The sequence below is a fragment of the Leopardus geoffroyi genome, chromosome D2 (genome assembly GCF_018350155.1).
Source record: "Leopardus geoffroyi isolate Oge1 chromosome D2, O.geoffroyi_Oge1_pat1.0, whole genome shotgun sequence".
Lineage (NCBI taxonomy): Eukaryota > Metazoa > Chordata > Mammalia > Carnivora > Felidae > Leopardus > Leopardus geoffroyi.
Window position 1 is genome coordinate 52,999,959 of NC_059334.1, and position 22,478 is coordinate 53,022,436.

At 39.8% G+C, this 22,478-nt stretch overlaps 1 protein-coding gene across 13 annotated transcripts in view; it reads right to left on the reverse strand.

Annotated features, from left to right (window-relative positions):
• The window catches only part of CPEB3 (cytoplasmic polyadenylation element binding protein 3), a 196,159-nt gene that overhangs the window by 148,666 nt on the left and 25,015 nt on the right, over window positions 1-22,478 (reverse strand). For 9 of the 13 annotated variants that reach the window (XM_045438199.1, XM_045438209.1, XM_045438211.1 and 6 more), the window contains one exon: window positions 12,504-13,516. In XM_045438199.1, the coding sequence (XP_045294155.1) occupies window positions 12,504-13,516 (1,013 nt within the window). Of the gene's footprint in view, window positions 1-12,503; window positions 13,517-13,741; window positions 13,856-16,282; window positions 16,469-22,478 lie in introns of those variants that run through there. The other 4 variants (XM_045438207.1, XM_045438204.1, XM_045438206.1 and 1 more) reach the window with 3 other exon arrangements.

The window sequence follows — 22,478 nt, forward strand, 5'->3', positions numbered from 1 at the left end:
GAGTGTGTGTGCACATGAGCACAAGCAAGTGGAGAAAAGGGACAGAGGGAGAGAAAGAAAATCTTTTTGTTTTTTTTTAGTATTTTTTGAGAGAGAGAGACAGAAGATGTGAGCAGGGGAGGAGTAGAGAGAAAGATAGACAGAGGATCCCAAACAGGCTCTGTGCTGAGAGTGGAGAGCCCGATGCGGGGCTCAGACTCACAAACCGTGAGATCATGACCTGAGCGGAAGTTGGACGCTTAACGTCCAACAAAGCCATCCAGGCGTCCCAAGAGAGACAAAATCCTCAGCAGGCTCCACACTCAGTGCAGAGCCCTATGTGGAGCTCCATCTCACAACCCTGAGATCATGACCTGAGCTGCAACCAAGAGCCAGATGCCCACGCCCAACCAAGTGAGCCACCCGGGTGCCCCCCAAAAACTATTTTTATGATGAAAAGTATTTTGAATGCTCTAGAGAAAGCTAGATAAAAGAGGATTTGGGACCCTTTTATTTAGAAAGTTCTTAAAGTTAGGCAGAATTTCTCTGTGAATATATGAAAAGGGAGAAAAATTTTATGAGACATCAAAGGCTTCAAACTTTATAAAGGTTTATTGGGTTCCACGTAGCAGTGCTTTTACTCTAAATCTATGATTCTTAACTATTTTTGAGTTATGGGTCCCTTTGGAAATTTAATGAATGGTACAGCCCACTTTTCTCCCTAGAAATACAAAGAAATAAACAAGTTACAGTTCTGGTGGTTCCTATACCCTGGCCCCATTTCCTTTCCCCTCCACCCTCTACCCTCCCACAAAGGGACATCTCCTTGTGGCTCTATGCATCCTAAGCTTCTAAATATTTTATCATGTTTACACCCATATTAGTACAGCCAACTAAATACCAAATGGTCTAATATCAACTTTGTTAAGACCTTATTAATTATATTTCAGACTGTCTAATAATATCCACTACATCTCAAGAGAGTTTATTCAACATAAAAATAACAGATTCCAGGTTTCATTTCTCTTATTGCCTGTGATCCTCCCCTTTGATTGACTGGTTAGCAATTCCTTGTAGTTCTTTGCAATGTCAGGCTGTAACGCATAAACATGACGACTAATCAGCTAACATATACTCTAATTCTCAGGGTACAACAACAACAAAAAATCAGGCTAGAATCAGTAAAAGCACTTGACTTAGAATGGTAGTTATTTCTTCTCTCAGATTTAGTGTTCTAATAAGCAGTCCATGAAGTAATCTATCTTAATAAGGTTTTCCTTCCCACACATTGAGAGTCACACAAAAGCATGGGTGGATAAGAGATGTCAAATCACTTGCTCAAATATTCCCAACACATAGCTTTCCCTTCTGAAGTTCCTCCACTCTAAACCCACCTGGCTTATGAGTCATGAAAATTCTAATCTGCCACTATTGAGCATTTTCACCTCTAGATCATTTTCTCCAGCTGCCTGAACTAAAACCTGGGAGTCATTCTAAACTCCTCCTTCTCTCTTCCTCATATCCAAGCAATCACCAGTGCTTCCAGTTGGCCTCCTAATTTTATTTCTCAAGTCTGTCTTTTCCTCTCAATCACTTTAGATCCTTACATTTTAACTGGCTACCCTGTGTTTGGTCCCTGACAATCTATAGCCCAGAATAATCTTTCTGAAACAAAAATGTGATCACTTCACTCACCAACCTAACAGCCTTAAAATGGCTATCTTTCTCAGTTTAAAAATCCTTGAATGTCCCCCTACCGGACAAAGTTGAAGGTAATGAATGCTGGAATGTCCTTGTGATCTGGCCCCTACCTGCTTCTCTAACCTCGTTTCTCACTCGCCTCATCCCTGCCCTGCACCATCTGCTCTCACAGCATACTGTGTTGTTCTTTCCTGTATACCTGCTGTTCCCTCTGCTTAAAGCAAATCTTCTTTGCTGCAACCCCTACTCTATCCCCTAGGTGTGCCTATGGAACCCTGACCATTCAGCTCTAAATAAAGCTTTAAAATGCCCCCAAATGTTCATAACGGCATTATGTTTAATAGTTAAAAACTGAAAACAACCTAAATCCTCCAAAAATAAAAATGATTTACTGGGGTGCCTGGGTGCCTCAGCTGGTTAAACGTCCAACCATAGATTTTGGCTCAGGTCTTGATCTTACATTTGTGAGACTGAGCCCCAAGTTGGGCTCTGCGCTGACAGCACAGAGCCTACTTGGGTTTCTCTCTCTCTCCCTCTCTCTCTGCCCCTCCCTTGCTCACATGTGTGCACATGCACACTCTCTCTCTTTCAAAATAAATAAATTAACATTTTTAAAAAGTGACTTGTTAAATTTTAATGGATTGCTGTGTTGCTGTGTTAGAATATTATGCAGTAATAAAAAATGTTTATAAATTTAATGATATGAAAAGCTAAAAAATATGGCTATAAATTGTTAACACAGAATCATCTCAACCACATAAATACATTTTACATATACATAAAAGAGATAACTGGCAGAAATATACTAAAACAGAAGTACTTATCTATTACTTATCATAATAGGATTATGAGCAATTTTTTTCCCTCCAGTTTTAATAGTGAACATGGATTACTTTCAAAATCAGAAAAACTGAAAATATTTTAAACTGTGAAGACTTTCCTGGAGCCTTCTCAACACACAAACACACACAGACACAAAAGTTTAATCATTCCCTCCTCTGATTCAAGTATAGACTCTCTTTGTTGTGTATATCACACAGTTATAAACTCATCCATGCAAATATACATATGTGTGTGTGTATATATATATATATATACACACCTGTACGTGTATATATATATATATACATATATATATATATATACATATACACCTGCATACGTATGTATATTGTGTATATACACACACACACACACACACACATATATATATACACACACACACACATACACACACACATTTCATTTTAGAGAAAGAGAGAGTGAGCGAGCAGGGTGGGTGGGCAGAGGGCTAGAGTGAGAGAATCTTAAGCAGGCTCCACACTCGGCAGAGCCTGATTGAGGGCTCAATCTCACAACCTCAGGATCATGACCCGAGCCAAAATCAAGAGTAAGACACTCAACCAACTAAGCCACCCAGGCATCCCTACCTTCTATATTTTAATTCATGTTTGTCCGGGAGCTGTCTGACAGGATTTGGTTCAGCTTTAATCCCTAGTGCCTTATCTCTGATAGAGGCTAGTTTAATGTTTATAAAGTAAAATTACTTTTACATTGCTAGCTACATGCAGCTACATGCAAATGACCAATAAATGCCTAATCAATCATTTCAAAATGTAAATCATTAACACATTCAACAAATATTTACCATGTGCCTAAAATATCCCAGGCTGTCACAACCCCTGTGGACACTGCAGTGGAAAGGTCCTTGCCCTTGTGGGAGGATACACTCTAGTATGGAGAGACAAAACAAAATAAACCAGCTCATTTTGGAGAGTGACAAGTGTTATAAAGGCAACGTGGGATGAGGAGTATCAGGGAAGAGCTGGGGAAAGAGTGCAACATCAAAGGCATATTGAAAGATGGTAAGTGACAAGATAAGAGGCAAGCAGGGATAGAATGGAAGAACTGGACATGGATGGAGTCAAAAGACCTAAGTTTCCACTCCTGCTCCATCACCTTACTAGTCAGGTAATCTCTGAGTTTCAAGTGGGATGATAATTTCTAATTCACAAAAATGTGTAAGGATTAAGTAAAGGATTAAATAAGATAATTTCCATGAAAAGGGTGAGGCCAGTACTTGGCATTCAGGGTCCCCTGTATTTTTAAGCTGTATCTACTTGGAGAAGGAGACACCAAAAACAATACGACACCCAAGGGGCACCTGGGTGGCTCAGCAGGTTAAGCATCTAACTCCTAATTTCAGTTCAGGTCATGAACTCATGCTCAGAGCTGGGCATGGAGCCAGTTTAAGATTATTCTCTTTCTCCCTCTCTCTCTACCCCTTCCTGTACACGTGTGCAAGCTCTCTCTTTCTCTCTCTCTCAAAAAAACCCTAAACATGTATATAATATATACATGTATATATATAATATATATAATACAATACCAAAAAGCTGGAGTACATGGATTATGACTGTGAGTGAAGATCCCAAAAGAAACTCAACAAGGTAAATCTCATCCCTTTGATCTAAGAGTTCTGTAATAGATTTGTAGTTAACAAAAATACGACCTATGCTATCCTTCTTAACTACTTATCTGAACTCAGGATTCTATTGATCACAATTGCTTTCAATAACAATGTGGCCAAGAGGTGACTAGTCTATCCACAAAACCAAATGCAAACACATAAAAACAGATTCATATCCAAAAACTGTATCTCAGCCTTTCCCCCAATCTCATAAACATTACTGGTCTTCACTATTTTTAATCCACTGCATATCTCAGTTATATTTCTCTAGTCCAAAAGAGGACGGGAAATTTTCCACAGCAGATTGCAAAAGAGAGGTGCTGGGCACATTTACTTCTTGTCCTTTTTAATTGCTGTGTATCTGAAACCTAAGAACTAGGTCTCCTGGACTTTGAGTAGGGGGTTAAACTGTCAGATCATGAAAATGTTTCCTCTGAAGTATTTTAAGCCCTAATCAGTTACCAAACGCTACCATGTATTTAAGATAGACAGTCTTTTGGGGCGCCTGGGTGGCTTAGTGGGTTAAGCATCTGACTTCGGCTCAGGTCACAGTCTCACAGTTCATGTGTCTGAGCCCCGCGTCAGGGTCTGTGCTGACAGCTCAGAGCCTGCAGCCTGCTTCAGATTCTGTGTCTCCCTCTCTCTTTGCCCCTCCCCCATCTCTCTCTTTCTCTCTCTCAAAAATAAATAAACGTTTAAAAAATTAAAAAAAAAAAAAAAGATAGTCTTTGGCCCTTTACCTCTCTGCTTTCCAATCTCACATTCCTCAAATGAATGAATGACTGAATGGGCCTGCTGCAACCTACTGTGTCAACCTCTTAGACCAAAGAATTCTCTTCTTAATATGTCTAAGTGCTATTGTCAAAATTATTCTGACCCTCATTCTGGTCAGTTGTAGTATTAATAACAATTTGAGAAGGAAAAAAACAGATGACCATGACAGGATAAATTAACTCTAGAAGAATGAGTTGATTAACAGTGAGGAGGTAAAGAAAAATTTAACTTGTAAGATGCAAGCTAGTGTTCCCATGCATTGGCTCCCAAAACCTTTTATGTCAAAACAAGAACTCTGCTTGCTTTTTGACATACCAAACCTACAAAGAGAGTCATATCCCAGAAACTATTGGATGTCCTTAAACCTGGGAACACAAATGATATTTTCTATTTTTATAAATTGAAAATGTCCTTTGTGACATTGTATACATTAACCTATTTCCATATCCTATGGACATATCCTACCACCTTGTAGAGAAATGGTATAAGGGCAAATCTGTCTCAAAAATGTTAAGTATACTATATTGTAGAAAAACAAAACTATAGCACCTCGTGTTTAAATGTTTATTCATTCATTTGGGGGGCCTGGGTGGCTCCGTCGTTTAAGAGTCTGACTTCAGCTTAGGTATGATCTTATGGCTTGTGAGTTCGAGCCCCATGTTGGGTTCTGTGCTGACAGCTCAGAGCTTGGAGTCTGCTTCAGATTCTGTCTCTGTCTCTCTCTGCCCCTCCCGTGCTTGCACTCTGTCTCTCTCTCTCTCTCAAAAATAAACATTAAAAATAATAGTAACAGGGGCACCTGGGTGGCTCAGTCGGTTAAGTGTCCATCTTCAGCTCAGGTCATGATCTCAAGATTTGTGGGTTCAAGCCCTGCATCAGGTTCTGTGCTGACAGCTCAGAGCCTGGAGCCTGCTTCTGATTCCGTGTCTCCCTCTCTTTGTTCCTCCCCCCTGCTCACGCTCTCTCTCTCAAAAATAAACATTTTTTAAAAATTAGAAAGTAATAACAATAAATGTTTATTCATTCATTTAATCAGTAGCTACTGTCAGGTGCTTGTGAACTTCCAGACACTGGTCCTTTGATGGCACTGACCATTTAGTTAGTTGCACTGAGTTACTAAAGAAAGGGAATTTTTTTTTTTCCTCTTGTACTTGATCTTGACTTTGAAATAAGTTTGAATGCCTAACAAATGAAGATATTTGGCTGTATAACAGTTTTATGCATACAAAATCAGTACACAATGTTTCCTTCCCTCCATGTGTATTAATTCTATGATCACCTAAAAATGATATAAAGGCTGTTTGGTGCCCATTTCTGTTTTTCTCCTCTGAAGTATCCCAATAAGGATTCATTTTATGTATTTATTATTTCTGAGAATTATATACTAAAGCTTCTGGGGAAAGCTTCTGGGGAAAGAAAAGTAGGCTGGATTCCAAGATACTAATTTATTGTATTATTTTCATTCAGTAGTACCTTTCTATTTCACATTAAGTCAAAATGCAAAAGTAAAATGGTTTCATATTAAGAAATTTACATGCTCAGCATCTGTAAAGAACACTAAAGGATATGAAAACTAAATGTAATAGAACCAAAACATAACAGAACCCCCACAGAACAAGCCATTTACAAGGAATACGGACCAGCTGTAGGAAATCCCTTGTTAGGCTGGCTACTACAGCAAGCATGATGATCTCTCCAGGAAAGCCCCTTTGCAGTGGTGGTTATATTCCCCAACTCCCAAGATCCAAACTTGGGGCTGTATACTGAATTCTATCTCTGACAATCACATGGACTCCTACAGAGAGCCAGGCAAGGTCTTCGGGAAAGCGGTAATAAGGAGCTTCAAATTGGAGCCTTTATTGCTCCAAAACTACCAAAATCAACATTGCTGGCAGTTGGGAAATTACAAGTATAGGCATTTCTCCCAACCCCAATTAAAATGTTCACAGAGTGAGAAAAAGTCTTATGCTTGCATTGGTGAGTCAGCCATAAGCAGAAGCAGGTAGTTACAAAAAGCAGGTAGTTACAAAAAGCAGGTAGTTACTGCCTTTCTAGGTCAGGCAGTCACCATAATATACAAAGAGCTTTTCACTGCTCTTCCATCCCTGCCAGACACATCTTTCCAGCCCTTCTCCATTTCCAGATGCCATCAACTACTGTTTAACTCTGGACTACTGATTATCAACAATATTTCCTCTATTAAACTCTAACTGACTATAATTAGAGGTAGTTAGGCAGACATCTAAGAGCCATACCAGTATCTAATTTTCTGAAAACTTTGTACACATTCTCTGAAAGCAAACCCAGAAGATGGGTGCTCTCTCTCCATTTTTGCTGACTGGTAAAAAGAATCATTGGCTAAATAATGTGACCCAGTCACCAATGACAGAGCTGTGGCTTCAACCAGTGTCTTTCTCATTCCAAGCTTCATGGGTTGTCCACTACTCTATGCTCCTCTCCATTTCTCTCCTCAATAAAATCCACACGACTTAATCAAACTTTTCATATTGTAAAAAACAAAGCCATAATCTTCTGACACTTGCAGATCAAAACACTACAAAACCCACCTGAGCAATGACAAGTTCCAAATGGACAAGCATTACACCTTATATAGCCCTTGAAAAAAGCAAAATAGGCCAACCAATGGAGAAAGCTATTTAAGCAGAAAATTGTATCTTATAGAGTATCTAAAAACATTACATTTCTGAAGGCATACTTTTGTATCAACTCACTGCAAGGTCATAAAAAGTTTAAAGCTAACTACTTTTCAACACTGAAAAGCAATTTTGAAGTATACTGTTTATATTATCAGATTAATGTTTTCAGTAGCATAGAAAACCTAATATTTCCTAACCAACCTGTCTTTTAAATAGAATACAGATAATGTAGCTTTGTTGGCATTCACAGTAACCATGCCATAATAGGCTCTGAAACAGTTTGTGGGGTTGGGTGGACCTTAAGTGGTTTTGCATTAAAGCAGTATTTAAGAAACCATCAACCGAAGAGTCTCCAGTTTTAAATCTAGGTCATACTAACCTTAGTCAAAAGCAAGCATAAACTAGACAATTTATATTACTTCCTAAAAAGATGGCTTGTGAAATAAAAAGGAGCATAGACTTGAAAAATATTAATGTTTCCTAAGAATTATAAATAAGCATATTTATTTTTAAAAATAATCTATATTCCCATTAATTCACATAAGGAATTTTTCTTCTGTTATAGATAACCCACTAGCAAAATTAACACTATATTTAGTTAGACTTACGTCAAAAAACAAAAAGTCTTTCAATTTGGAGGGAAGAGGAGAGGAATAAAAACAGAGATGCAGAAAGAAAACAAAATATGATTTGAAATTTTCCCCCAAAAAATACAATATTCAAAAATACATAAATTAAGTAAATAAATAATAGAGGGAAATACTGACTACTGTTGCAAAAAAGTGGTAGTAAATATATGACACCATATTTTTCTTCCTCCATTTCCATCAATACAAATTTTTTAAAAGCACTATTTCTAGGGTATATCATAAGGTCAAGTACAGATTCAGCCCAGTCTCCTGCCTCTACACTGCACTGTTAACTGATGTCCTGGAGCTATCATACCCAAGATATTAAGAGTGGAGACTGGCTCTGGAGGCAGACTGCCTGGGTTCAAATCCCACCTCTGAGAGTTATTGGCTGTGTGACTGTGAGCAAATGAAGTAAATGTACTAACTCTCAATTTCTCTGTCAAGTATAATGAGGATTATAACAGTCCTGAACCTCTAAGGAGTTCTAATGAGAAACTGTTTAGCACAGGGCCTGGCCTGTAAGTAAATGGTGGGTCACCATATTGTTACAGTAACCAGAGGGTACCTTCAGACAGAAAAAAAGACCAAACGATGTTGTATAGAAGTTTACAGTTATTCAGATTGCTCTGTATGAGAAATCAGTAATCCATACTATGAAAAGATCATGCAGAACTCCTGGTCACTGTTACAATAACAGTAGCTGTAGCCCAACATTTACGTGATACTTTACTATGAGCCAAGCACTGTGCTAATGCAGTTGCTCTTTTGAACTCATATGAAGCAAGGAATTATTATTCCCATTTTATAGATAAAGGTATTGAGGGTCAAAATGTCTGCATAATTTGCTCAAGATTACAAGGCAAGTGACTGGCAGGGTTAAGATTTTGAAACCTAGGCAATCTGCCTCCAAAGCCTACTTCTGACACAAACTACCCACCCAAACTTGGGCAAGGAATTTCACATACTGGGATTTCAATTTCCTCCTCTGGAAAATAAACAGAATGGTAGAATAGGTATTCTTAAAAGTCCCTTCTAAACTTCTCTGGACAAAAATCCACATTCACTACATATAGAAAACATCTCTGCTTTAGTCCTTTTACAGACCCAAGCTTCTCTGTCTCATATAAATACAGAATGATGCATATTTAGAATTTCCCCAGTGGAGTGCCTCACTGTTTCTAAGCCAGTTAGTGGAAAGTACATGATGCCAAGAGGCATCAGCCAGACAGAGAGCCTCACTAGATAGTTCCATAACTAAGTCCCTTTAAATGGAGCCCAAAGCGAACCTGACTTAAAATTAATTCTACCTGACAGCACTAATGCTACAGGGAAGTTAAGGACACACATCAACAAAATTAGCCAAACCTTTAGACTAGAGCTATGTCACTATACCGCTCAGGACCTCAGTTTCCTTATTTACAGAAATGAAATGGCTTTTAGATACAAGTAAACCCAAAGGAAGAAGCCACCCCAACTCAGGGAAACCAATCGACTTTGTTAGAATTGAGGGAAGGGGGTAAGGAACATCTAGTTTGGAAAACCACATTCAAATACAGTTATTGCTTTTATAATATAAACCACAGAAGAAAGCTCCGGGAAAAAAAAAAAAAAAAAATCGATTGTGTTGGTTGGCAAAAGAGGGTGAAGCAGCACTGAGGGGATATGGATTTCAAAAATACATATTAAGATACATTACAGTAGATCACTGTTGCAAGCCCCTTTTAGCTGAGAGTCTGTAAAATAAAGTCTCTAGGACTACTTAAGATATTTTCTCCCTTGGGGCGCCTGGGTGGCTCAGTCGGCTGGGCATTCGACTTTGGCCCAGGTCATGATCTCACGGTTCATGGGTTCAAGCCCCATCAGGTTCTGTGCTGACAGCTCAGAGCCTGGAGCCTGCTTTGAATTATGTGTCTCCCTCTCTCTCTGCCCCTTCCCTACTCACTCTCTGTCTCTCAAAAATAAACACTGAAAAAAAATTTAAAAAAAAAAAAGATATTTTCTCCCTTTCACAGGAAAATGATTTAAATAAATGCACAGACATATAAAATTCTAAACACAAAACTCAAGGTGTTTTTAGTTTTTTAAACATATGTGATATACTTAACTCAAGTCTTGTAATATTCCAACCCAAAACCAAAGAACAACCAGGTTACTCCTAATTTGGTTCTACTATTGCTTCAAAATACTGAAGCTCCATTTTAAGTAAGACAAAGAAGTGAGACATAAAGTCAAATCTTTTGGCCGTCTTTGCCTACTCAACAGCACCACTACGGATGAAAAGACAAACCAAAGTCAAACCAGTCTGTCTGGCTCTCATTAGCATAGCCTGTAAACGACTGGCAATCCATACACTACTTGTCATGAGTAGTGTCATGAGTTTGAGGGAAATTTTATGGATTTAATCTCTCCCCAGTCCTCATTTCCAGAGACAATTATCAAAAGCTAGTTGTATTCATACTCAACTCTTAGAAAAAGATAAATGATGTCTACACCATCAGCTCTCACCCCTAAACGTTCCTATCATATTTCAGGTTAACTTCTAAGACTGGACTTGGATAGGGAGTGACAGAGGAACTGTTAGAAAAAGGGCTCTCCTACCAAATGCAGCCTCCCTGTTCTATCCCCTCACCGCAAAAATAAGCACATAGAGAAATTCCAGAAAGCAGATTCCTCCTTTTCTTTACCAAACTAATCCCATCTCGCAGTGTCTCTTCATTTTATTAAAACAAACTTTAGAACAATGGAAAGAAATACACCTTAATATCAAAATCCTCCATGCCTAAAGGACCCCGGTGAAAATTTGTCAAGATCCTCTCTCATGAAAAACTCTCATACACACAACTTTCATGAACCCCCTTAAACTGTCAAGGTTAAAAATCCTTGCTCTGGCCTAGAGAATCATGTGCTTCTCAATAACCCTATCTCCTCCTTCATGGATGGGAGCCACCCCAAACATCACATCTGAAACGTAAAGAACAAAATGAAGGCTCCAATTGCACCTGATGCTTTCTACCTCTGTCAAATGTCGGTTCTGCCATTTTTCAGCAATGCTCAAAGGATTTGTTTCATTTCCTTGACCACCTAAATTGGGTCTTGTCCAAAGCCCTCCTCTCTCCTTCCTTTCTTCTTTTCTTTAACTGAGCCTAGAAGCTTATAGCCAAATCAATTTGTAAGTGAAGGATAAATGTTTGCCTGAGAACAAAAGCTCCCAGTGAACACTCACCCTCACCACCCCTTTTCCAACTCAAGATGTTCAGGACACTGCCAACTAACTGATGTGGTCGTGGGCTGGGTTAGAAAACAAGAACAGAATAAGGACACTCCATTCAACCTTTTTGTCTGGGGCATTTCCTGGGTTTTTCACTGGTATTTAACACCAAGACACAAGGCTCATTTTTCATTAAAGTTGCAAGACTTTCACTCTGCCCAGTTTCAAATGGTGTAATTGATCTGCATTGTCTTCTTAAATAACCCAACTGAAGGACACTGCAGCTTTAAATATTTCAGTGCTAGCTAGCAAATAGACTCCATTGCAATATGGCTCTGAAGGTCGCGTCCTATTGTCTCTTCGCTCTAGAAAAACAATGTCTAAGTCTTTCTTCTAGGTAACATCGGAAGAGTTACCCCTAGAATTTCCATTCTCCCCAACTGGGTCCCTGGAGGAGTTCACGAGTTTGTTGGAATCTCACACTCATAATTTTCCCGGCAGGGGCAATATGCTGATTGCTATTAATGATGCCAGCACCTTAGCGAGACATAAACACATGTGTTCACATTAGTTTAATTGAGCATATGCAACTGTCTGAAATAGCACCACTCAAGGGCTGTTAACCTCTTTAAGAGTAGGCCCAGGGTAGTTTAGGAGTGGATGGCTTTCAGGCGGCACTCTGAACCCAGGTTGCATAACCTGAAATGTGTAGCTACTTAAAATGACAGGAATCTCAGTCTACTCATCCTGGGACCATGCCAGCACCTTGCACCTTTACTTGTAAAATAAGGTCAAAATAAGAGGCACACGCACGGTGAAGGAAAAAATAAACCAAAAGAAAAAGGCCCTTTTCTATCTTAACAGGGCGCTTAAATAGGATTCCTCAAGCAGTCACAATGTTCCCCCACCCTTGTCCCCGGAACTAGAACAGCCCCGGTGAAATGGAGGCTTTGGAAGGGGAGAAGGGAGCTGGACATCGATGCCTTTTTTTAAAGAACAAAAATCAGTGGACGATTAAATGGCAGGGAAGAAGGGGCAAAGAAGCGGGGTAGAAGGTGTGTGCAGGTGCAATGGAGCATTACCTGAAATGGCAACAGATTGTTACCATTATCCGTCCGGAAAGCGTTATCCTCCATCCAGGACTTGGAGGTGAGCGGGGCCGCGCGGGGGAACTTGGGCGGCGCGATCACATTGCTGGAGAAGGGCTTTTTGAGCGGCGAGATGGGGTTGAGCGGTGAGGGCACCCCGACACCCACGCCCACGCCCACGCCGACCGCCCGGCGAGGGTCCCGGCCAGCCGGCAGGCCGCCCCACGGGTTGGATGGCGCGCTCCAGGCGGCGTTCACACTCTGGTGCGTGTTCCAGCTGGACGAGGCGGACGAAGCGGCGGCTGCGGCCGCGGCGGCTACTGCAGCCGAGGACGAGGACGGCTTGCTGGTCATGATGGGCTGGTGGCCGTATGCCGCGGCAGCACTCCTCTGCGTGTAGGGCGCCTGGCTGGGGCTGGCGGGCGAGCGGCGCTGCTGCGGGGGTTGTGCCTGCGGGGGCTGCGCGGGTTGCGCGGGCTGCGGCGCCGGCGGCGGCGGCTGCTGGTGGTGCTGGGTCTGCGCCAGGCCGATCTGCGGAGAGAAAGTGCCTCCGAAGACTGGGTTGACGTGGTGCGGGAAGTTCTGGAAGAGCATGGTCCCGTTGACTGGGGTGATCCCCTGGAAGAAGCTGTCCTCCACCGCGTTCGTGGTGCCCGTGGACCAGGTGCTGCCGAAGGACGGCGACAGCGACGCGCCCGGCGCCGCGGGCTCCTGCGGCGGCGGCGGCTGCTGAGGGGGCTGGTGGAAACTCAAGCCCGGCAGGAGCGGCGATTCCATCTGCATCTTGTCAGGACCGTTGGGGGCCGGCGGGGCCGCGGCGGGACTGAGGGCCGGCACTGCGCTACTGTCCTCCGGCTTGGGGGTCTCTGAGGAGAGGGGCGTGGACGGGGCTTCGGCTGCGCTGGGTTCGGGCTGGGGCTGCTGCTGCTGCTGCTGCCGCTGCTGCTGGGGCTGGGGCTGGGTTTTGCTTTTGTCCATCAGTAAATCATCCTGCATGGTTTGCGCAGCTGAAACGGGAAAAAAGAGAGACGCGTTATTGTTAATGTGATCGTTAATGCCCCTCGCTAAAGCGGGCGGGTGTTTTACTTGCGAAAATCCAGTGCCACCGCTACTAGCCAATTGCAATGCAAATCCATAATCTCCCATTTAGAAGAACAGGTCGGGCTGGGAATGGGGGCGGGGGGGGGGGGGCTCGTGCAAGGTCTCTAAAAATACTGTGAGAGCGTCTTCACCCTTTCTGATGTCTTGGTTCCTTTTCTGTATTAGTGAGAGATGTGCTTATAAGACAGAAAGACAGCAATTTCGCCACGTCTCTTTTCCCTTCACCGGAACTCAGAGCGTTCACCCTGCAATGAGAAACTGATTCTGGTTCCTGTTTTTTCCCAAGCACCACCCTCCCCCAGTTATTTGCATACGTCAATAAATACTGCTGCGTCCTTCAGCAAGGTTAAAAAGACACCGCACACGACCCTTTCTTCCCCCTTCCCTGCTCGCACTTTAAAGAAACAGCAGTCTTATCCCTCTTGATTAGCAAACTGCCTTCTTGCGTTGATAATTGTTTGATTTAGCAGCAGCGAACCGCGAGGGAGGAAATCCTTGGCATTTGTTAGGAGGAGGATTCAGCTGCACAATCATTCTCTGGCCTCCCAGTAGCTGCAGCTACTCCATTTTGTTAGGAGACATAAAAAACCACCGTTTTAAAAGAGGTAAAAAAAAAAAAAAATCTACTGAAACGTTCGTGTTTGCTTCGTGTTACTCCAAAGATTGGAGTTTTTCTGCTTATTCTCCAATCTTCTTGTCTCCAATTCTGTCACACAAGAAATTTCTTGGCTTCTCAGTGGTTCAGGTCTCAACAGGAGCCTGAGAATTTCTGTGCAGAGTGGAGAAATGTTCTGGTTGGGTTTGAGGTCAGAGAGAGAGAGATAGAGACAGACTGACAGTGAGCTGGGGTAGGGGCGGAGCTTTAAAAAAAATCCCCCTGAGATTTAAGTAGAAAGTCAAGATACTTATGAGGTTGCCAGATTTTCATTTTTGAATCCTCCTGATGCTGCCTTGGTCACAAGACTTTGGCAAATTTAGAATCCATTCTCTTATCACTGGTATTAGCAATGAAAGATTATGGTTTGAAGACCCTGAATTATGCTAGCAAAAGCGTTAAAAATAGCATAGTACAAAGTCCCAAATTCTCATACGTTGTAATTATAGTGCATTGCCATCACTGCTTCATTTAGCCATATAAGGAGTGTATGGTATTTTCCATCTCTCATAGAAGGGCTATATTCACCTCTGCCATACAGCCTGTTTTCCCATTCAAGGATGAAAATAGTAATCACTCAAAATCAGGAGATTTCCATACACATAGTTATCACTGAGTTTGTCCTTTAGAACATATTAAGTGTTTTAAATATATGAATATTAAGTGCTGAGACTCTGAAAACAAATATTTTGAGATGTTAAAGAAGCAAATGACCAAACATACAATTATTTTTAGATGATGATTCAGTATAATTGCAACAAAGTTATTAATATATATATATGTATATATATATATATAATGCAGTTACTTAATTAACTCAGATACTTGGGAAGCATCTTTCTCAGAACACTTGTGAAAGGACATTCAGATATACACAGAAGCTCTGCCTTTGGACATCCTCATGATAAATGTTATAAAATAAATGTATTGGAAAATGGAGATGCCACCACTGTTAGCCATTAAGCAAAATATTCACATCAAGAAATGGAATTAAAAGTTCTATTTTATTAAAAAACTATCTTTAAAATGGTTACTCATTCATTTTAAAGTTTCATACACAGACAAAAAATAGTGGGCTGAACGAAATGCTTCATAGCCACCTTACTCTCTACTCTTTCCTCCCCTTCAACCCCCCCCCCCCCCATAAAAACCCAGCCCAATATACCTCACAAATTGTCAGCTACTACCAATAAAACCTACCTAAGATTGATTTTATGTTTCTCAGGTCCCTTGGTCTAAAACAATGGCTTTGATCTGTATTGTAAAATATCACACAAAGAGGCAAGCAAAGCTTGGATTCACAACAGCACAAAGTTCTACCGCTAGCAAAGAAAATGGACATAGAAAGACATTTTCAGACTTGGTTTAAGCAGTGCTGCAGTAAACCATTATAATCTGGGGTCTGAGTTGCTTCCAGTGGGCTAGAATCGTCTTTACAATAGCCATATCATCATGGCTGAAATATGCATTTGATTACAATTTTAATATTCAGCTTTTCTGATGCTTGTATTGATGCTTTCTGTAATGCCTTCAGTTTAAACTACATGCTCTTGATAGAAAAATTAATGCTGTACTATATAGCAAAAAAGCTAAAAAAGTAAGCTGGACTCAGAATATTTTATAATATACAATTAATATATTTATTGAATTAAAAATTTTTTTATCATACCACATACCAGGAACACCCATTTCTCGTCGCAGCACTCCTTAAAGATATAAATTTCACTTTCTGCATAAATTCATTCTGTCAAGGTCAAGACCCATCTTTAATAAATAAGACGCTTTTAAACAAAAGGAAAGCAATAGATTAAGATAACATTTACAAAGTTAACATACAGTGTTTCTCGGCAACTGCTCGTATAGTTTGTTTGGGTGTGTTTCTTTTTTTCTTTTTTCTTATTTACAGCAAAGTCCGAGAAATAGATACCTCCTTCCCCTCCCCCCACCACACACACAATAGATCTTCCTTCACATGCAATCACCCAATCTCAAGTAACAAATTCTTAGTAGCAGTTACCTTTGAGTGTCCAGTTTTTAAGGATCGATAAAATTAAAAAGTGTACAGTATTTATTTTCTTCTTTCAGGTTGATTATGTGACCGCTCTGGCAAAAGCACTTTGACAACTGTAAGAGGAGAGGGCATGCGCGCACAGGGAACTGTGGGGGCTGAAGTCCTTCACTAGGTACTCTGCCTGACTTAAGCACGTTCCGCCAAGGAAAGGAGGAAGCCTCGAAAATACTGATTCCAAGGGGAAGAGGTTGTGCTCGGATTACGTTATATTTTCCTACCAACCTGAATCACAAATTGTTGAAATGAAAAGGGAGAAAAATAAATTGGTTTGTCAACTTGATTTAGGAAGCCAGGTTAAAAGAGAAACTGAATTGAAGGACTCAAAATAAATGAACCCATCAGAGCTACCTTAAATGGTATTAGCATGGTGATGACTGGGTAGCCAGCAATAGGAACCCTATCCGAAGAAAAGAGATTGGGATGGAGGGGGCAAGGGAAGGGGAGACTACTAGGAAAAGATAAATGCTTAAAATCTGACCATCCTTAAAAAGAAACATTTTAATATTATAGAATGAAAAATACCTTTATCAATGTGATATTAACCATGGAGATCAGGTAAAAATAGGTTTCAGTCACAAATTTTTGACATCCACCAAGATTTCTTTGTATTTGAGTTTTCAATGAAGGCATAAATCACTTACGGTTCTACTTGACATGCTCTGAATCAACTCACCTCGTTATTTTACTTGTCAAAATGAAAGTTTACTTTGCATTATTCATACAATGATCAATCAAATAAAATTCAACTCTTTTAAGCTAAAACAATATTTGGTGAAATTTTAAAAAATAATTTGAAATTTAGTGTTTCATTGCATAGGGCAGTGACTTCTTTATTCAAAACAAAAAGTAAATACAGTTTCTGTTTTTCAAATCAAGATTTTTTGGGGGGGGGTATATTTTTTCTATCTTAGCCTTATGACTCCAAGGCTGGAATCTCACAGCATATTAACATCAACTCCTATTATCCATAGCTTCTGAGAGCAATAGTTCAACTACCAGTTTGCTCACGTAGGCAGAAGATATTATTTCTTTGGGATTTGGTTCAATGCCATTCACCCAAGGGGTTCAGAGTAAATGTCAGTTGATGACTATACTGATTGAACTTGGAACTAAAAATATTAAGCATCATTTCAAACTGTCTTAATTCTCTATTTCCTTTCTTCACCAATTAGAATTATAGTATTACCAGAGACTACCAATTTGTAGCATTAGTGGTCTTTGTTTCTAGTTATTTCTAAGGAAAAAAACAAAACAATTTAAGAGGAAAAAAATTATTGTGAATCAACCTGTGAAAAGTCTTTTTAAAAGAACTAAATGGCCTTCTTATTCCTACCGTGAACTTATTTTATATTCCCCATTTTTTCTATTCCTCTACTCTCCTAAAGAAAGCCTTACTTCTGCCAACATGCTGTACTTATCATTTGCATTCCAGAGTCTGTCAGGATCACTCAAGGTTAATCTTATTCCTGAAGACTTCCCTAACCTACCAAACTTCTATGTTTTCAAGTACTTCAATTAAGTAAAAGAAAGTTCTCTCATAAAATCGTTATGAAGACTTATTTAAAAAAAAAAATAGACTTTAAAATTATTAATGTCAAGATTTTATAGGTAGTAATTATTTTTTTCAAGTTTATTTATTTAGAGAGAGTGCAAGTGGGGGAGGGGCAGAGAGAGAGAGAGAGAGAGAGAGAGAGAGAGAGAGACAAAGAGAATTCCAAGCAGGCTCCACACTGCCAGAGCAGAGCCCGATGGTGGACTCAAACCCACAAACCATGAGATTATGACCTGAGCCGAAGTTGGATGCTTAACCAACTGAGCCACTCAGGCGCCCCTATTGGTAGAAATTCTTAAGTTATTCAGGTGTGCTTGAAAGTGGTTTACTTGGGCATTTATTAATCCACCTGACCACAAGTGAAGGTCTAATAATAATTCACACAATAAAGAAAAATAAACTTTGGCCCCTGACCCTCGATAAATGGCAATCAGTAATTAGCACTGCCCACACTTAATGTAATTGTATTATATTTGAAAATGAAGTAATTCCTGCTCTTCCTTTCCTAAAATAAGCATTCAAATCTAAAAAGAAAATGACTCAAACAAAAATGCCAAGGTGTAAATAAATACTAAACAAATAATAAATTATAGAAGGAGCCCCAACAAGAAAAAAGACCTTCCCTACTGAAATCCTGTGTTTTATTTAACCAGAAAGAAAGCACTGTCTAAAATTTTGTCTTCAGATCACAGTGCTTAACCATTTATCGCTTTGAATGGTCATGGAAGGCTGTCAAAATAGAGATTGCAGAGTTAACTCATTGAGATATACATGGATCAAATACATCTTTCTAAGCTTTCTTCCATTCCTACACTACTCACATCTGTACTCAATGTAGTACATGTGAGTCCTGGGTAATTGGTGGTTGCTCCAAAGACGTTTGCAGAATGAATGGATGAATAAATAAATGAACGGATGGATGGATGGATGGATGGATGGATGGATGAAATATAGTTTTTGCTTATCTAAAACAACCAAGATTTGAGTAAGTATTATTCTCCATTTAGAACAGCAATTACTTTTTCATCATGAGGAGTATGCAGATCATTTGATTATCATCATGAAATAACATTCATTCAGCTCTAATTGAACAGGAAACTTTGTTCCCATCTAAAAGTTTACAGTCTAATAAAGACACACACCTCACCTCTCCACAGAAACTGCTTCATTAAGTTCTCAATAGTACTCAGAGCTAAATCCAGTGGATGTTTTGTCAGTCTTTATCTTGCTTGATCTTGCAGTAACACTGACATAACTGACCATAATTACTGGATATACCTTCCCTTTGCTTCCTTCATGCCGTCCTTGGTTTTCTCACATGTACGGTTATGTGCCCTCTAGCATATCGGTGCTCTCTCTCACTAGCTCTCAATCTTCTTTGCTAACTGACTTTAAATACTGAGTTTCTCAGGGTCTAGGCCATTTTTTTTCTTTTTAAATTATTTTAATGTTTAGAGACAGAGTGCCAGTTGGTGAGGGGCAGAGAGAGAGAGAGAGAGAGAGAGAGAGAGAGAGAGGGAGACACAGAATATGAAACAGGCTCCAGGCTCTGAGCTGTCAGCACTGAGCTCAACCCAGGGCTCGAACCCATGAACCGTGTAATGATGACCTGAGCCAAAGTAGGAAGCTTAACCAATGGAGTCACCCAGGCGCCCCTACCCTAGGCCAGCTTTTTTTTTAATATTTAAAATTTTTTATTTATTTTTGAGAGAGACAGAGTGCGAGCAGGGGAGGGGCAGAGAGAGAGGGAGACACAGAATCTGAAGCAGGCTCCAGGCTCTGAGCTGTCAGCACAGAGCCCGATGCGGGGCTCAAACTCAGGAACTGCGAGATCATGACCTGAGCCGAAGTCGGACACTCAACCAACTGAGCCAGCCAGGCACCCCCCTAGGCCATTTTTTCATCTCACTCTGTGAGTGGCTTTCCCAACTATAACAAAAGAACCAGGCTTATCCTATTAACAGCTATATTCCCAACATCTATCACTGTGCCTAGCACATAGTAAATAGATATTCAGTAAATATTTGTTAGATTGGGATGACTGGGTGGTTCATTCCGTTAAGATTCCAACTTTGGCTCAAGTCATGATCTTGCAGTTCATGAATTCAAGCCCCACATCAGGCTCTGTCAGCCCCGCTGACAGCTCAAAGTCTGGAGCCTGCTTCGGATTCTGTGTGTGTGTGTGTGTGTGTGTGTGTGTGTGTGTGTGTGTGTCTGCCCCTCCCCTGCTCACTCTCGGTCTCTCTCTCAAAAATAAATAAAAACATTAAAATTTTTAAAAAATATTTGTTGGATTAAAGCTACATTTATGTGCAAAGGGCCAAGAATGCCAAAACAATCTAGATGGCAAAAATAATATACCTAGAGGACTTACACTACTAGATATCAAGACTTATTATAAAGCTATAGTAATTAGGCTACGGTTATTGGCACAAGGATAAGCAAAAGACACACAGAATAAAATAAAAAGTCCAGAAACAGATCCACATATGTATGGTCACCAGATTTATGAAAACAGTAACACTGCAGTTTGAAAGGATGTTTTTTTTCAATAAAGGATATTGGAGTCAACTGAATATCCATATGGAAAAAAAAAAAAAAAAAGACCTTCACCCTTGCCACACCATACACAAAAATCATTTCCAGATGGATTGTAGGCCTAAACGTAAAAGGTAAACAATAAAGCCTTTAAAAGAACATAGGAGAATATTTTCATGAGGTTGGAGTAGGCAACAATTTTAACAGGTCACAAAACCAATAACCATAAAGGAAAAATTTAATAAACTAAACAAATTAAATTAAGAACATCTGTTTACCAAGGACAGAATTAGAGTGAAAACTCTTGGAAGGAGAGAAATATATGCAATATGTATATTTTTCAACAAAAGACTTAGAATATATAAAGGACCCTTACAAATTAATAGTAAACATCTCAAAGAAAAAGACAAGCGACTTCAACAAAAGACATTCAAATGTTCAAAGAAAGTATATGAAAAAAGTACATGATTACCTCACTAATCATCAAAGAAATACAAAATAAAACCAGAAATGCTAAAATTGGAAAAGGCAGATAATGCCATACCTTAGCACAGATGTGGGAGCAACTCAAACACTGCTGGCAGAAGTATAATTTAGTATAGCTATACAACCACATTGCAAAACTATTTAGCAGGATCTACTAAAGCAAACATTCACATACCTTAAAACCTAGCAATTCTGCCTCTGGATATATAGCCATCAGAAATGCAAACATATGTTCACCAAAAGACATGTTCAAAGCAGCATCAATCAGAAATAATCCATACCTGGAGACAACCCAAATATCCATCCACAATCAAATGGATAAGTGAATTTGTGATAGACTCATATAATGGAATATCATAAGGCAAAGATAATGAATAGACTCTAATTCCATAGAACACAGATGAACTGCATGCATACAATGCTGAGTGAAAGAAGCCTAACAGGGCAAAGTACATACCATATGATTTGATTTATATAAAGTTCAAAAAAAAAACTAATTTATGGGGGCACCTGGGTGGCTCAGTTGGTTGAGTGTCTGACTTTGGTTCAGGTCATGATGTCATGACTCATATGAGTTCCAGCCCCACATCACATCAGGCTCTGTGCTGACACCTCAGAGCCTGGAGCCTGCTTCAGATTCTGAGTCTCAGTCTCTCTCTGCCCCTCCCCAACTTGCACCAGCACTCTCTCTCAAAAATAAATAAACGTTAAAAAAATTTTTTTAATAAATAAATAAAAAGAATTTTAAAAACTAATTTATGGATTAGAAGTCACCATAGTAGTTACCTCTGCAGAGAAATAATGATTGGTAGAAGACATAAAAAGGACTGCAGAGATGCTGGTGATATACTGTTTTCTTGAACTGGATGCTGTTACACAGGTATATTTATTTTGAAAATTCAGAAAACCGGACATTTATAATATATGCACTTTTCTGTATTTTTGTTATATTTCCATTAAATTTCTAAAATTTACATATATACTTGTAAAGTTTGACTATCTTCTCTAAGTTAAAGAGAAAAAAATAGCACAATATGGCCAAATAAAAAGGGGAGCCTTAAGTCTAGGTCATGGAGCTAGAGAAATAAATGGGGGACTCCCTACATGCCAGGACTGTCCCTACAGGTGCTACATGCAAAGATGAAAAAATCCAAAGTCCCTTGACTTCAAATACCTCGCAACCTAAGGAGGGAAAAGTAATTTTGGTCAACTATGGTAAATTAGATATCCTCTAGGTAACCTAGAAAGATTTTAAGATTGTTAAAGCCCAAGGCAATTTATAAGCAGGAAATCCACATCCTCTGAGTGAGGATCTATTAAGCAATTCTAGCTCAGACTAAGTTTGAGAACATAACAAGAGAAAAGGGAGCAAAAAGGGAGCCTGGTGAGCCAGATGTGGTTTGGTGGGCAATCTGGAGAGCACCTGGAGCTCTTTGTTTCTTGCCTCTCCATTAGCTTTTGGTTCATGCATTCATCAACAATTTTATGAAAGGCCTCCTAGCTACAAAGTAGCAATTCCAGAACTTCACCTGCTTTTTTTTATTTATCTTGTAAGAGAAAACTGAG